This window comes from Scomber scombrus, chromosome 1 (genome assembly GCF_963691925.1).
Source record: "Scomber scombrus chromosome 1, fScoSco1.1, whole genome shotgun sequence".
NCBI classification, from domain to species: Eukaryota; Metazoa; Chordata; class Actinopteri; order Scombriformes; family Scombridae; genus Scomber; species Scomber scombrus.
This window is the reverse complement of record NC_084970.1, coordinates 27,818,035-27,834,164: the sequence shown is the minus strand read 5'-3', so window position 1 is coordinate 27,834,164 and position 16,130 is coordinate 27,818,035. Positions and strand designations below refer to the sequence as shown.

Below are 16,130 nucleotides of genomic sequence, written 5' to 3'. Positions count from 1 at the left end.
AATATTCAGTCTAATTTATAATGCTGGTTTCTAATTCACAGTTGTTTCTTGCTTATAGATATTGATGAATGCCTCAATGATCCTTGTGTTAATGGCCAGTGCATCAACACAGACGGCTCTTTCCGTTGTGAATGTCCCATGGGTTACCGACTGGACATTAGCGGAATTACCTGTGAAGGCAGGTTTTCTTGTTATTTTGCTATCTCTCTCTCTCTGTCTTCATATCATCATCTTCCTTTATGTCTCTCATTATTACATTTTTATGTCCTTGTGACAATTCCCCTTGAAAGGCTAACATGATCAGACGGTTTAATGTGTCTATCTTTAATGCAGACACTAATGAGTGTGACATTGGTAATCCCTGTGGCAACGGCACATGCACTAACGTCATCGGAGGTTTTGAGTGTGCATGTGACGACGGCTTTGAGCCTGGCCCAATGATGACCTGTGAAGGTATGTGAAATTATGTATGCATTCTCACTTCCATCACACAGTCTTTCCACTACTGTAATACTACTGTAACTTGTTGCCTTCTGCTCCCTGCACAGACATCAATGAATGTGCCCAGAATCCTCTGCTGTGTGCTTTCCGCTGTGTTAATGTGGTGGGCTCCTACGAGTGCAAATGTCCGACAGGCTACGTACTTCGTGAGGACAAGAGGATGTGTAGAGGTACTACAACTAAATGACTCACTCAGACATGCAGCTTTCTCAGTCAAGATCCATTAACTGGAAAGTGGTGGTAGAAACGAAGTACATCATAAAGACATGCTGGTTCCACCATAAAGTTACGTAACACACAATCTTTGTGAGATCCTCAAGGGTTTTCTGTCTCGGATGAACTTAAAGCACTCTCTGGAAACTATAACTGGCCGAGTCACTGTTTACACCTCCGCTGTCTTAGATAGCTTGCGCACCATAGCAACGGCTGTATTTAGAGGGAAGCGCTGAGACAGGAGGAACCTGTCAATGTCAATAGAGTCATTGTTTACGTTAGACCTCCAAACAGACCACCAACTCACTACACTCCTGTTAACACTACAGAGCTCCGTTTTGGATTGGATGATTAGATTAAACTGTGAAGTGCTGCAGTGTGTGCACGTGTCTGTGTTACATCACTGGTGTAATTGCTGCACATGTATGCATATACAATGTATTACTGTGTATTTGTGAATTCATAGTATGCTGTCTGTCTTCCAGACCAGAATGAGTGTGAAGATGGTCTTGATGATTGCGCCAGCAGAGGCATGACCTGCAAGAACCTCATTGGTACATATATGTGTATCTGTTCCCCTGGATACACACGCCAGCCCAACGGAGAGGGTTGCATGGGTAAGACATCTTGAGTCCTGGGTTCTACAGTCCCAGTGTGTCGTGTCCTACTGTTGGAAATAATTACCCATCACTCTAGTTTATGGCCTTGAATCTGGGCTTTATTCTGTATAGATGATAATGATATATTTTTTATACCTATCTGTAATAATATGCAAAGCTATATATTGCATTGTATTGCATTGAATTTGTCATGGGTCACCTTGCCTTAGAATTGCTAACCCCCCCAAATCCTTCATTATTTTAGGTAATTGTAGATATGCTTTACTGAAATACCAGCAACTCAATGTGCTATCAGATTATATGAGATAAATTGAGCCTTGCCATGTAAATCATCTGTGAAGCTCTGAATATTTGCACAAAATATTTATTAAATATTTATTTTAAAATACTCTTAAAAACACATATTGGCAAATATCTACCTTGAAAAAAATCTTCATTTGTATCCTGTCTTTGCAAGCAATACATTGTTAGTTAAACCTAAAGAACCAACATGATTAAAAGGTTGAATTACTTATTATATGTTAAGTGTTCAAAACACAGGACATTTGGGAATACAGGAAGAGAGGAGGAATTGGAAAAGACAATGATACTATGATCCCCAAATGATGAGCGGATGGGGAAATATCGATATATGCATATAATAACTGACAGGGAGGACATGATTTGATTAGTATTGGCCATGGGAAAAGTGGAAAACAGAAAGATTTGATTAATGATTTGGACTAAACTGTTAGAAAGAAGGAAGTGTATTGATATGTTTGCAAACAAATCTTTCAAGAATGTTGAATTTGATAAACGCACTTCCGAAATGTAATTTGTGAGGCGGGGTCCTCATGCCTAACAAATTGGTTGAACTGATTGAACTTTCATTTCTAACAAAAAGAGCATCAGAACAAACATTTCCATTTTATCTTTACATTATCCATGTGCTTGTTCATATAGATCTGAATGAATGTACAGCCAAACCAGGCATCTGTAAGAACGGCCGCTGTGAGAACACAGTGGGAAGCTACCGCTGCAGGTGTGACCAGGGATTCATCGCTAATCCCACACAGACTGAATGTGTTGGTACGTACACTGTTATCAATTTCTGTGTTTTCATCTGTTGTCACATATATGTCTTTCTCTCTAACCATCTCTTGAAACCTCAGATGAACTTTTTTTAACCTTAGTGAGAGTTTATATCAGAATCTATTTTCCTGCATTTTTGTTTCTTTGACACCTTTATTTGGTGGTGTCTTGCTTCTGTATTTCTTGCATTTCTGACTGAAATAGGATGTTTGAATAGGATATAATGCTGTGATGGGCAGTGCAGTGCAGAGTCTAAAAGTTAATATTCGTGAATAATCATTTTCCTGTAAGATACAAAATAACAGGTTTAATAGTAGCTGTATTTAAATTGAAATGTTTCCTGTGACTGACATCTGGCTGAGGTGCAAAAGCAATTCATATTTCATTGGACTTTAACCCTCCCATGACAGTCTCTTTTGCTTCATTGAAAACCATGTGTCTGTAACTGTCAAGATAGGCAAGGAAATATTTTCAAAGGCCTCCTCCCAAATCTAAATATATACCACGGGATAGACGTGATGTGCTGAACTCTGTGAGAAAAACTCCACAGAGACTGAGGCTCTATCTCTCCTCTTACAGACAGTAGTGATAGAGCAGTGTGGGTTATCTATTTATGTCTGGCTCTCTGAGGCCAGGTCCTGTCTGGGTGGTTTGCTTTCCTCTGACCCACCTCTCTGTTTGTCCGCCTGCCTGTTTGTCTCGCTATCACGTTCCTTTTCCTCTCCCTCTCGCACCATCTAGATAACCGCGAAGGCTTCTGTTTCACTGAGGTTCTGACTACTTTGTGTCAGATGACATCGAGTAACAGGAACTTGGTGACCAAGTCAGAGTGTTGCTGTGATGGAGGCAGGGGCTGGGGCACCAACTGTGAGCTTTGCCCCCTTCCTGGGACCACCCAGTACAAGAAGATGTGTCCCCTGGGACCTGGGTATACCACTGATGGAAGAGGTATCTTACTGAAGAGACTTGATTTTATATTAAACGAATGCGAATGTTAAAATTGAATCAATCAATGATCAACAGTAAATTCACTTAATTCTAAGTGCAAATATTTCTCTGATATTATTTTATGTTGAAAATAATTTTGTTCACTGGATTTTAAAAGCTATATGTCAAATCAAAAATGTGTTTTTTACTACAAGTCACAAGTACTTTGCATGATTCATTTTTTGAATTATTATTTTAGTTTTATACCCTACTCGCAGCCAGCCACTGATTTCAAATCATTTCCGTACAATGCAATAACAAGCGCGACTCATTTTGAAAACCTTTCTTGATTAGGCTTTTCAAGGATGCCACAGCATTCAGGGTTTGAGACTTGCCTGCAGGAACTATGATTAGCAATGAGATCAGCAGAACAAATCCTGAAGACAAAAAGCAAACATAGATGATGAGATGAAAACAACAATTTCATCTAATTTTGAGTTAAAACACTCCTGTTAGTGCCGGTCAGCACAAACAGGCAATGTTTTCAAAAGGGGTTCCTTCTTACAACTATGATAACCATGATAAGGAAATGAATTGTTCAGTGTGATGGATTATCACCAGTTTCCGGTCTTTGCAAGTCAATGTGCTGTGTGTACTGACAAGAATGGAAAACATCCAGATGAATGGTTGCTTTGAAAAGTAGGATATTAAGTGTTATGCTTTGGAAATTTGTCAGCAGTTATATGTAAACATTCAACCACTGAACCACTAGTTCTTTAACAGATGGATGTTGAATTAACAGATGGTTGTTGTTGACTGATACAGCCACTACAAAAGCATTGATTCTTACTTAGCCAGAAAGCACAAATCAATACTTCAATCAATACTTGACACATCACCGAGGCATAACTAAACACATAGAACGATATTTCCATAAGGTTGTGCAAAACTGGGCCACACAGCTGTTATTCACTATTTAAATCCAGTTCAATGTGAATAATGAAAGGAATAAAGAGAGCATACACTGTAGTTACAATTTAGTCTAAATGGCGCTAACGTTTCTTGTTTCTGTCCAGATATTGATGAGTGTCGTGTGATGGGGAACTTGTGCAAGAACGGCCAGTGTATCAACACTTTGGGCTCCTTTAGTTGCACCTGCAAACCTGGCTACACCACTGACATCACTGGCTCTCTGTGTGTGGGTAAGGCAGAATTTTACCTCCACCACTTATACTTTATAGACTCTTTTCCAACCATGCCTACCTCCTGTTGTCATTCCTGCAGTCTAGTAAAGAGCTAAAACTACGTGGGTGGACTGCCCACACACTCCTCTGAAAAATGTGCTCCGAGTCTGTCTGTCTCATCATCTCCCCTTATGGAATTTCTGGCTACAAGATCAAACTCTCACTCTTTCTCTCGCACCCTCAACCTCTCCCTCTAGATGTGGATGAGTGTATACAGGCACCGAAACCTTGTAACTTCATCTGTAAGAACACAGAGGGAGGCTACCTCTGCTCCTGCCCCCGCGGATACAACCTACAGGAAGATGGGAAGAGCTGCAGAGGTGACACGCACACGCATACAGCAAAACAGAACTTCTATGTATTCAAGAGTATCCCCCATTACACTCAGTGCTACTCAGATCAGTTGAGTTAAGTGCCATGCTGTTCTTGTTTGACTTAGTTTCCAGGTTAGAGCTACAGTAGTGCTGAGTTGGCCGGGCCCTCTGCCAGTGTTCAGCTCACTGTCCCGAGTCGCTTCATTTGGACCAATGTGTCTATGTTCACATGTTTGTTCATGAACGTGTACCTTGTGTCTAGAGCCCATGACACAGTTCATCTAGTAGTGTCTCTGTTTATCAGGCTTGTTTGTGAGTCTAAACAAGTGTGCTGCTGGTGTCAGGTTTTTAAGGCCTCTTTTCATCTTTATTTACCATAGCATTAGTTTCCCCCTCTTCAGTGCCTCTCTATGTTTCCGGTGTCTGGTTCATTTGCAGTTCATTTGTAGGTCAGTGACTGTAGAAGGACTGGAATTTGACTCACAGAATAGAGCAGCCCTCATACAGTAGTACATGCAGTTGTCTGACACAGCTCCAACAATAGTATCTTAAAAGTACTTCTGCTACACTATGATTTATAGCTGATTTCATATCATATAACTCCTTCTCTTTTTCAGATTTGGATGAGTGTTCAACCAAACAGCATAACTGTCAGTTCTTGTGTGTTAACACCATCGGTGGGTTCACCTGTAAATGTCCTCCTGGCTTCACCCAACATCATACAGCCTGTATTGGTAAATAAACACAAGCAAAACATGAATATACTGCACACCCATAAATGTTGTAATAACAAATGTTCTTTAAACAGCTGTCTGTGTATCCCCAGATTGAATGAGCCAGATGGTGGCATGACAAGTCAGACTCAACTAACACCATACACCCTGTGCCCGATGCACACACAATTTGTTCTTTCACAGTGTATTTCTTAAAGTATCTTCCAGCCCGGCCCATAAAAGACCCCTCAAGCATCCTCTTGTCTAACCTTTACAAACTCTCTCTCAGAGTTAATGGACTCTGGCTGATATCACACTGATCTTATTAGGCTAGACTGGTTTGTAGTCATGGCAGCCTAGCAATGCTTTGTTATGGAACATTGCAGCGGATCACCATGACTACCACAAACTTTTTTTTTCCAGACCATAAAGCTGCTCACATGACCTCATGTCAAATCAGAGGCAGGGAACCCTCAGTTTTGACTGAAGGAATAGCCCCAATCTAATGACATACATAAGTGTGGCGGTGTTATTAATTTAAAAGCAAGGATGTTGGAGAAACATGGGTGTGACAAAAAACACTTAAAATCATATCTCAGTTACTACAACTGATGTGCTTTAGTGTTGTACACCAATCTCATACAGGGCTCAATCATACATGCATATTGTAAACACTGTAAGTAAGAACTTATCCCTCCCAGTATATCAGCTTCTCCAAGCTGCTGTGGAACAGTATGTGTCCCTATCCAGTTTAATCAAGGTTTAGGATTTTCCTGGTTAAACTCACTAACTAACAATGATTGTCACCTTTATGCAATACTGGATGGGATCCATATTTAGATAGCTGGGTAATGTTCAACTAAGCAGAAGTATTAAGCTAGTAACACCTAAGAATAATATGAAAATATCAGAAACTGTGGAAAGAGCCAATATCACATATTTAAGAACTGACATTTAGAGATTAGATCTTATTTGCTAAGTAAATTAAACTACATTATCATGCGCAAATCTTTATAGGTTCCAGTCACAAGAATCAAACCTTTGCAATGGCTCCATCTGGTCTGAGGTTTGATCAGTAGGTGAGAGATTGTATTCTTAACCCCTGCCGACTATGAGACTGTATCGTGTGCCAGTGTGCAAGTAACAGTCCGTGGTGACCTGCCAGATTTTTTAGCAGACCAGTGCTGACGCTCCATAGTCATGGGCTCATAATCAGCCTTTATATCAATGTTTTGTGTTTTGTCCTCATCTAAACCTTCTCTCCTCTCCGTGTAGACAACAATGAATGTGCAACAGACCCCAATCTGTGCGGCTCCAATGGTATGTGCCAAAACACTCCGGGAAGCTTTAATTGCGATTGCCAGCGGGGATTCTCATTAGATCCCAATGGACAAAGCTGTGAAGGTCCGAAAACAATTGATACCAACCTCAATATCAGATGATTTAATACAGAAGATGGGCTCTTACAGTAGTTTTTGTGTATGTGTATGCTTCTGACAGATATGGATGAGTGTGATGGTAACCACAGGTGTCAACATGGCTGTCAGAACTTAGTGGGTGGATACAGGTGCAGCTGTCCACAAGGCTACCTGCAGCACTACCAGTGGAACCAATGTGTGGGTGAGTAAAGAGCTGGCTCTCCCTCGTGTTTGTTTTCGTCGACAAATATAAAAATTCCTTCCTTTTGGGGCATCCTGATGACTTGGAGTCAGGCACAAGTCATCTATCGCTCTCCTCTTTCCTGCCCCTCTAAAAATATAAACATGTACAAAATGTTTTTCTTGCCTCTTGACGTACAAACCCATCCCTTACTGTGATAAGCTCATGAGAAAAGAACATTTTATGTTAAAACTAAATAAGTAGATTTATGTTTTGTTTATTCTGTGTGCACTCCAACTTAACAAAAAGAGATAAGAAATACATTACATAATATAATTAGAAATAGCTCCGGCATAGGCAAAGTAACTACTGTATGTGGTACTGTATACTTGTATGGGTTTGTGTATACCTTAAAACAAAAAGCTTTCCTCAGTAAAACTTGTGTTGTTAGTTCGAATCTCTCCACATATTTATAGCATTTGTAGGAAACTTTCCCAGTATTGTTTGTATCCTTTAACTGGAAGGACCTCTTGTTTGTTTACTTCCCATCAACGTCATGTGACCCAGATGAGAACGAGTGTCTGAACACCCAGATATGCGGGGGAGCATCATGCCACAACACCCTGGGGAGCTTCCGCTGCCTCTGCCCCACTGGCTTTAACTATGAGCAGACCAACGGGGGTTGCTCAGACGTCAACGAGTGCTCCACCACCCAGAACCCCTGCAAATTTGGATGCTCAAACACAGATGGAGGTTATCTCTGTGGTTGTCCCCCTGGATACTTCCGAGCAGGACAAGGGTATGTTAGTTGATTACTGTGTGTGAAAAGCTGCTTTTAGATGTTCCCAGCTGACTCGTGACCTTGTCGTTGTTTTAGGCACTGTGTCTCAGGTTTGGGCTTTGGTAGTGGCGGCTCTGGTGCTGGACAGGGAGGTGAGGTGGATGATAATTCTCTGTCTCCTGAGGCCTGCTACGAATGTAAAATCAATGGCTACCCCAAGAAGGGACGCAAACGTCGTAGCACCAACTCAACACAGGAGGATCTTCTGGAAGACATGCAGGTAATCTGTCTATATGCAGGGCTGTAGCTACAGTACCACTGAGGACACTGAGGTTGTGTTCATAGTATTTCTTTTGTATCAACCTGAGGGAACCTAACATTCAACAACTAAAACCTTACACATGGTAGGTGTTTTATAAGCTGGTTTCAGTATTTTTTAAATTCAAATTAATTTGTTTAAATTGTACTACTTTTGGGCTAACCCTGTAATAAAGAAATAAAGGTTTCAGCATTTCTCCACCAGAATTTTATGACAGGAAGTGTGGGAAAAGGCACGTAATAGCATTTAGACCTTCATGCTGGGTAATTAAAAAACAACTCCTTGCTTTCTGGTCAAAATGTGAAGGCTAGGATTTCAGTTTTTCTGAAAGCTAGACTACTGTCAGTAAACACGCGTTATTTGTCTTATATCCACTAAGTAACGTTTGATCTTATTCTCTTTTTTTGCAGCTGACAGAGGAGGTTGTCAGTCTGGCCAGTGTGGATATTGAGAACACCCTGCAGTTCCACCTGAACATCAGCGACCTGAGCAATCGTGACCACATCCTCGAGTTCACACCAGCCTTATCCACCCTCAGTGACCATGTGCGCTATAACATCGACTACGGAAATGAAGAAGGCTACTTCAAGATCAACCAGAGAGAGGGCGTCAGCTACCTGCATCTGACCAAGAAGAAGGCCCTCTCCCCAGGGGCGTACCAACTTCAGATCAGCAGTATGGCCCTCTACAGGAAGAAGGAGCTGGCTGAGCTGGAGGACAGACATGATAAAGACTACCTCACAGGACAGCTAGGAGAAATACTGAAGATGAGGGTGCAGATCATCCTCCATTAACCATCACAAGACTGAAACATGCAGATGTTGCCAGCAGCTGCTAATCCATTGTCAGGCTCACACTCCCCAAAACGCCAAACATCTCTGACTCTGGGTCAGTGGTTGGGGGCAACTTCTGCTTGCTCCAAGAGGGAGAAGGGCTCGCCACCAAAGAGACAAGAAGGGGGTGGGGGGAGGGACTGCATCATTCGATTGCCAAAGATGATTCTACATATCATAGATACAATTTCTGTGGAAAATGTCAGCTGAATGAGGCAGTATGAAAGATTTCAGTCAAATGAAGAACATATTGCCCCGACACACAACTTAAGCTGTGTGTAAAGCACTATTGAGGGTGTGAATAAGGTTTGTAATTGTAGGGTTTAATGTTGTATAATGATATGTGGAATCAGGTGCCACTTTGAAAGGCATGTGGACTGCAGGAAGCTCTAAAGGCTGAGTTTTTTAGAACTTGGCTTAGGTGGATGAAAAGGGTGAGTCCCAATAGTCTGAAATAAATTCATTTCCTCCCCTCAGGTAAATGACTGAACAAACCTGGATACATTGAAGTAAATACATTTCTCCTTCCCCAAATATTAATTTAATGGAGTGAAGATGAAAAAAGATTATAAGAATGTTTTAGGAGAGGAAAGGAACCCACTATGGACTATTGAGATGTAGCCATGTCTGAGCTTGAATGACTCCTACTGCATATTTAAACTATGCTTTTCCATCTTTCCTACTGACTAGAATAATTCATATTTACTGGTGCTAGCAACACAACCACATAGACTTCTGAATGCACTGTACTACTATACAAAACTCAGTAGTCAACAAGATACAGTCCCATCGGCCATTCTGAAGATTTCATGTCTTGCAACCGTAACAGCTAGCTTCCATAGCCTGTCTGCTCTCCTCTATACTACATGTAAATTGTGTTTATACTGTAATAATCAATGCCACTTTTAATCTATGAAGCATTTGTAAACTAGAGGAAGCCCCTGGAATAGAGGGGTTTGTAATGGTGCTTATAATGACCAACTACTTCCTTTGTAAACTGTGTATACATACACACACCTGCACACACACACACAATACACATTGATGATGCCAAACCTGGGCCTTCATGATTATGCACTGAGGTCTTCATGGCCACACATTCTCTCACAAGTACAATCAGTGCTGCATTGCCACGGACCAGCCTTACACCAGTCTGTGTTCCTGTTCACATCAGTGAGGGTTTAGTTGTAAATTCACAATAAAAACATATTTTTGGTGTATATGTATTCGCTGCTGTGCTTTCCCCTTAATCAATGAGTCAGTGAGTTCAGCAGTGGGCGGCTAGTTTCATGTTGGTTGACCCTCTTCTTCAGGTAAACACTGGTCAATTGCAACATGATCACTGAGTGTTTCAGATGGTGAAACTTACAATACCCCAGTTGAAGGATCAAGTTTACTAAAATGGCTGAGGCAACTCTTATCTTGGACTGCCCCCTTGTGGAGCTTTGGAGAACCTTTTTTTTTTTAGGTTAATCAGATATAACACAACATTTACTAAAAATGTGTGTGAATGTCACAGTATACAAATAGAACTCTCCGAAGTATAAAAAAAGATCTTTATTAAGTACAGTACAATTAATTCTCAACACATACATTTCTCAAAAATATAAAAAGGAGCTTTCAGTTGCGCCCAGTTGATCCAAAACCTCCATCACCACGCTCTGTATCATCAAGTGTCTGAAAGAACGATGACATTTATGTAAGAAACCTACTGCAGTAGAGGAAAGGAATATTTGACAGTTTGGAAAAGCATTTTTGACACTATGTGCTTCTATTGTGTTGTGTTGGATTTTCTTACCTGTTGCTCCTGCAACTCTGGGTAGCAGATTCTCTCACACACCAGCTGAGCAACTCTGTCACCCTTTTTCACTGAGAGACAAACAAGAACAGAAAGATGACAATTATACGTAAATTAGATATTTGTAGAAATTGCAAAAAACTCTAAATGATTATGGACAGAAAAATATTTAATCTGTTATTTATTCTTACTTATTAATTTGGGGTCTGGTGAATTGAAATATTACAAGGTGCAGTAAGTGGAAAGGTAAAGCAAATATTTTATCCATAGATTACTTTTAGGTTTAGAATATATATAGATCTACTGTCTGAGATGCAATAACTTGGGCGCCCCAGTAGCCTCTACCCATCTCTTTCCTAATATTTCCTGTCTCTACATGTCTCTCTCTTTCTGTCTCAAAGATTTGCAAAAATTGCCCAAACATAATGCAATACTGCATTGAATCTGCTGTACAGTATGTCCACATCTGGCTTTTTATGGATATTTGTCTTACTTGACAGCACCATTGACACCAATGGCAAAGATGTGACAGATATAAGAGTTAATTACTAACAAATCAGAATAGTTTATTTTCAACTAGGTTTACACATACAAGGAATTTGACTTGGCATCAGGCAGATTTAAACTCAAGATATTAAGCTTCCATAACCATGACTATGTGCCATAAATTAGAACAAAGCAATTGTTGGCTTTTTTGTTTTTTCTAAAGTGTATCCTTACAAAAACATGATTGTGGATGACACTTGGTTACTATTAAATAAACTGGAGGCAAAATTATCATTATAGTTATCGTGCTCCTCCAGGAGAGCTTCATATTCATGTCTCACCTACTAATAAACTCTGGGCAAACTAATGTGATTGCGGGTGCATATGAGGAGACGCTTCTTTCACAGATGCCACCACTCACCTTCAAATGTCTCCTTGCCAAAGTTAAAGAGAACAACTCCAACATTTCCTCTATAGTCCTCATCTACAACTCCAGCTGAGAAGAACATACAGAAATAAAACATTACCTGAACAATTGTCTCATCATAGTCAAGAAGGTAAATTCAAATAAACTCACCACCAACATCAATGAAGTGTTTTGCTGCCAGTCCAGACCTTGGTGCTGAAAGGAAATATAGCACAAAAATATACTAGTTACGATTTATTGTTGAACAAATAGTGTAACGTTAAGCACCTATAGGAAGTAGGAAGTCGATTCACTCACAGGAGGAAGACTATGCTGCAGGGTTGCATCAGCTTATCAAAAAAACACTCACCCACTCTCCCATAGCAGCCATGTGGAACTGCTATCTGGATGTCTGTCTTCACAATGGCCTTATCCATTGGACCGATGGAATAATCATAAGCACTGTTCAAAATAACAAATATAAGAAAATAACAAAACATTTAATATTTCATATTTACCGCCAGTTAAAAGTATGTGGTCTGGTTACATTGAAAACGTTACCTTATGTAAGCGGCTCACATCAACTCAATGAAATGTTGAATACAAACACATCTTTTTATTATAAACTAATTATAAGAATCACCAACCTGTAGAGGTCATATCCTGCAGCTTTTGCTGATCCTTTTGAAGGTGCCGTGGCGTGCTCGGAAAGTTTAGCGAATCTGAGGACATGTCTCTCTTCTGCAGGATTTGCTTCTGTCCTTCCCCTCTTAGATGGAGAAACTGCGCATGCATCTGCAACTTCTAGGACGGGCATATTCGCAAAGTTTTTACAGTTACAACCGAGAGGACACTAAACAATTTCTGCCGACTTAAAGATTGCCTGTTCGCTAACAAAAATACGGCGGATGTCAGATTAGAAGAACCTCCAAGCTTCTGCCCCAGTTTCTTGGCGGTCTGTATTATTTGAATGAATTTCCCGCGCTGGAAGTTGCGCCAAATTAGCTCCTCCCCTAAACGTCCTACTTTTGAAACAAATGCGGTTTTATACACAACAAAACGCAGCAAAGGACAACTCTAGTTAAAAGAAAAAGAATAAAGCTACTCTAGTAGTTTATGTAAGCGACTGCACACCTGTCATTAAGCGTATTTGGGGAGGAAAGATATTTTAAAACAGATATCGACAAGGAAGTAACTATGCTCTGTAACTATGACAACCCTTTCGACACAAGTCTCCGTGTCGTCACATCCTCGCGAGAGGTACTGACGTTACTGACGCTGTGATAAGTAGAAAACAAATCAACGATACAAAGCACGAAAAAGCTTATACGCCTTAATTTTATGTTCGCTTTGCACCAGGATGGGGTTAATGTAGTTCTGGTGTTGTTTGCAGGTTCAGACAAGCTCAAATTCAACAAGCTATTGGTTATAAGGACAGCGGTCAGCTACAAAATAGCTACAAATGGCGAAGCTAACGTCAACAAACCCTTGACATGTTGCCTATGGTAACGTTATCCATCCTCAGCTCTTGCTTGCCTTTGTTATGAGAGTACATCTGCGTCTGACACTCCTTTCCAAAAAAAACGCTGGCAGCGTCAATAAACGGGGAGCACTGTTGCTTGAGACTCTTTATCCTGAGCAGCTTTAGTGTGTGTGTCATGTTGTTAGTCGTCTGCAGGCTAACAGCTAAATGCTAGCGTCCTCTCAGCTGACTGCAGCACACTTCCTCCCCCTGTGCTGCAGCTCCTCACTCACCAGCAACAACTTGGCTGATGTTGAAACAAAAGCACGTATTTCTCACCCTCCTTGAGACTTGATCACCCCATATATATTTTGTTAATTATTGTTATTATTATATACTTGATTTGTAACACATTTTAATTAGGGGGTTTGAGTTTTTTTGTTTTTTTTAATTGCTCAAAGTAATCTTGTGATTTAATCATAATATAGAAGAAGATTAATGGCACACAGAATTTATTCGAGTGTGCAGCTGGCCCATTTTCCAATAACTACTTTACCTGAGGTTTGAGGCAAAACCACATATAGCCAGCATTTGCAGTCAGATCCATGCTGCCCCCCATGGGAAATAAACCCACTTCTTGTGGCAATGCTGGTTTATTTATTTATAAAGCACAAAAAAACAGCAATTGATCAAAGTGCTGAACAATCAACCACATGAAAGCAACACAGCAAACATACAAAAGCTGATGTAACAGACAAAAAAGACATCTCTAATCTGAGTCAAAAGCCACAGAATAAAATTGTGTTTTAAGACGGTATTTAAAAACAGGCAATGAGAGGGACAGTCTAACATGCAGAGGCAACTCATTCCAGTCAGTTCTGTCTATCTATCGCTCTGGTTCCAACAAAAAGGCCCGGTTTCCCCTGTGCTTCAACCTTGATCTAGGCATAACTAAAAGCAACTGGTCACCAGACCTGAGTGTCCTGGGTGGTACATGTGTCAGAGAGGTATGTTGGAGCTAGCCTTGTTACTGATTTATAGGCAAAGATTAACATTTTAGAATCAATCCTAAAACATACAGGGAACCAGTGATTAGGATTATGATTCACATAATCAAGATGTTTATGCCACCTAAGCACAAATACTTATGATGAATCTTGTTGCATTAAATACATTTGTATTTGCTTGTGATGAATGTGTCCAAATGACTTGGCCATAACAAAAATCTACAGACCTTGGCCAGTTGGTGGAAGAAGTAGGGGAGACCGGGGCTTGTTGTCACACGGGTAAGTTGTCACATTGCAATTATCTTCTCCACCAGAGGGCGCAACTAAAAAGTTGAATACTAGTTTTCTTCCTTTACATGGTCAGGTGTCGTCCTGTCTGAGAAGAGAATAGCACATTGTAAGCTGAGATGAGCACCAATTAACCATTTTGCACAACCCAAAGTAAAAAATATCAACTTGATATATTTCAAAATAAGCTTCTTTCAGGTAAAAATCCTAACAGTGATACATGTGGACTTGTTAGAGGAGAGATTTAGGCATCCTGTCATACCTTAATCATATTTCTGTTTTAAGCTAATTTTAAACTAGAGCTAGCTTTAGCAAACCTGGTAGTTTGGGGCAACATGTCTCAGTCGTTTTGGGGTTAGTTGTCACATATGACTTTGTGAGGAAATTCCTTTGTCAGGTTTTGTTTGAGTTTTTATGAATGGATCTTCCAGTTGTTGTTGGGACTATGGCCACATTTCAGGACTGGTTTAAATTTCATAATTTTTGTAGTTCAATTCAATCTGTAATTTTGAGTTTAAGAAATGTAAAACAGGCTTTTGAGGCTGAGAGCCATAGCCTACATGCCAGCAGTTCCTAAGGACTTTAATCTAGTGCATGTTGCATAATATTTTGTGTTAACGTTTGTTCAATGGCCATGTTCAATTACTTTTTCAAACTCAATGATAAACATTGTCTGTGTCTGACTTCAATGTTCACTTTCAAGTAAAAAAAAAGAACAATCATTTTGTCCTTGTTTTATTAGTTGCAAAATCCAGTGTGACATCTTACCCCGTAAAGTGAGACAACTTACCCGATGGTGGGGCAACATGTCACATGTTTACACTCTCTATGGAAATGACATGAATACTAAATATATACCTGAGACTTTGGTTTTTCATCTGGTACGCTTTAAAAAAAAAAATGATGTATTGATTCCAAGAAATATATAAGTGTAAAAAGTGTGACAACAAGCCCCGGTCTCCCCTACTCCACGATCACCACCTTGTGTTTTTCTTTGTTTTAACAGAAGGAAATCACAGAAGTCTTATTGTTGTGGCTGATCTAACTCTTAACTGCTGGATACTTTTTCTGAAAGTGCACTAGCCTTATCATCATACTGTTTTTCACATATAACCTATCTGCAGTGATCATGACTGCAGTTATCACAGGAATGTAGTGTTACTTAATAAGATGGAAATAAGTACATACTAATACTACATCAAAGCTTTTTGATTGATAATACTTTACCCTTCTGCCTTTGTCCTGAAGAGATGAAAATGGTGCTTTTCATCGAATCAAATCTTAATGCAATGCCCATTTTTAACGATTTACATAAATATTTGTTTCTTAGTGCTACACCGACTTCATTATCCAAATCCGTTTTTCTGATTGTGATTAATGGCTCATAAGTTTGTTTCACTCTGCTCTCATTTTAAAAGCATAGAACTCTCGCCTGTTCTCAGGCTGACATTCTTCTTACTTTTTCACTTTGTTTTGGACATTTTTGGTCACAGTGCTGAATGTATGAGCATGTTTTATTGGACCTTCATCCAATAAATGACAGGACAC

The 16,130-nt window shown here is 40.0% G+C and overlaps 2 protein-coding genes across 2 annotated transcripts in view; one reads left to right on the top strand and one right to left on the bottom strand.

Moving 5' to 3' along the window:
* fbn1 (fibrillin 1) overlaps positions 1 to 10,357 on the top strand; it is a 62,450-nt gene extending 52,093 nt beyond the window's left edge. The window contains exons 53-66 of the mRNA XM_062424738.1: positions 59 to 178; positions 334 to 453; positions 549 to 671; positions 1,200 to 1,331; positions 2,277 to 2,402; positions 3,147 to 3,353; positions 4,409 to 4,534; positions 4,774 to 4,896; positions 5,508 to 5,624; positions 6,879 to 7,007; positions 7,104 to 7,223; positions 7,770 to 8,001; positions 8,080 to 8,263; positions 8,713 to 10,357. Coding sequence (XP_062280722.1) covers positions 59 to 178; positions 334 to 453; positions 549 to 671; positions 1,200 to 1,331; positions 2,277 to 2,402; positions 3,147 to 3,353; positions 4,409 to 4,534; positions 4,774 to 4,896; positions 5,508 to 5,624; positions 6,879 to 7,007; positions 7,104 to 7,223; positions 7,770 to 8,001; positions 8,080 to 8,263; positions 8,713 to 9,096 — 2,243 coding nt within the window. The 3' untranslated portion in view covers positions 9,097 to 10,357. The remainder of the gene's footprint in view (positions 1 to 58; positions 179 to 333; positions 454 to 548; positions 672 to 1,199; positions 1,332 to 2,276; positions 2,403 to 3,146; positions 3,354 to 4,408; positions 4,535 to 4,773; positions 4,897 to 5,507; positions 5,625 to 6,878; positions 7,008 to 7,103; positions 7,224 to 7,769; positions 8,002 to 8,079; positions 8,264 to 8,712) is intronic.
* A 262-nt stretch (positions 10,358 to 10,619) lies between these two features.
* Positions 10,620 to 13,560, bottom strand: dut (deoxyuridine triphosphatase). Its single transcript, XM_062416333.1, has 7 exons — positions 13,362 to 13,560; positions 12,473 to 12,629; positions 12,196 to 12,287; positions 11,997 to 12,041; positions 11,841 to 11,915; positions 10,934 to 11,004; positions 10,620 to 10,812 (listed from the first exon to the last, which is right to left on the bottom strand). Exons 1-7 carry the CDS (start codon positions 13,483 to 13,485, stop codon positions 10,756 to 10,758), a joined length of 621 nt encoding a protein of 206 aa, XP_062272317.1. The 5' UTR covers positions 13,486 to 13,560; the 3' UTR covers positions 10,620 to 10,755.
* Between the last annotated feature and the right edge of the window lie 2,570 nt (positions 13,561 to 16,130).

What these genes read in the sequence shown, in the direction of transcription:
- dut (XM_062416333.1), bottom strand. Translation starts at nt 13,485, where the DNA reads ATGACACACACACTAAAGCTGCTCAGGATAAAGAGTCTCAAGCAACAG. An exon ending in ACACTTCATTGATGTTGGTG is followed by an intron (nt 11,916 to 11,996) that starts GTGAGTTTATTT and finishes TGTTCTTCTCAG; the next exon opens with CTGGAGTTGTAGATGAGGAC. An exon ending in TGGCAAGGAGACATTTGAAG is followed by an intron (nt 11,005 to 11,840) that starts GTGAGTGGTGGC and finishes TTTGTCTCTCAG; the next exon opens with TGAAAAAGGGTGACAGAGTT.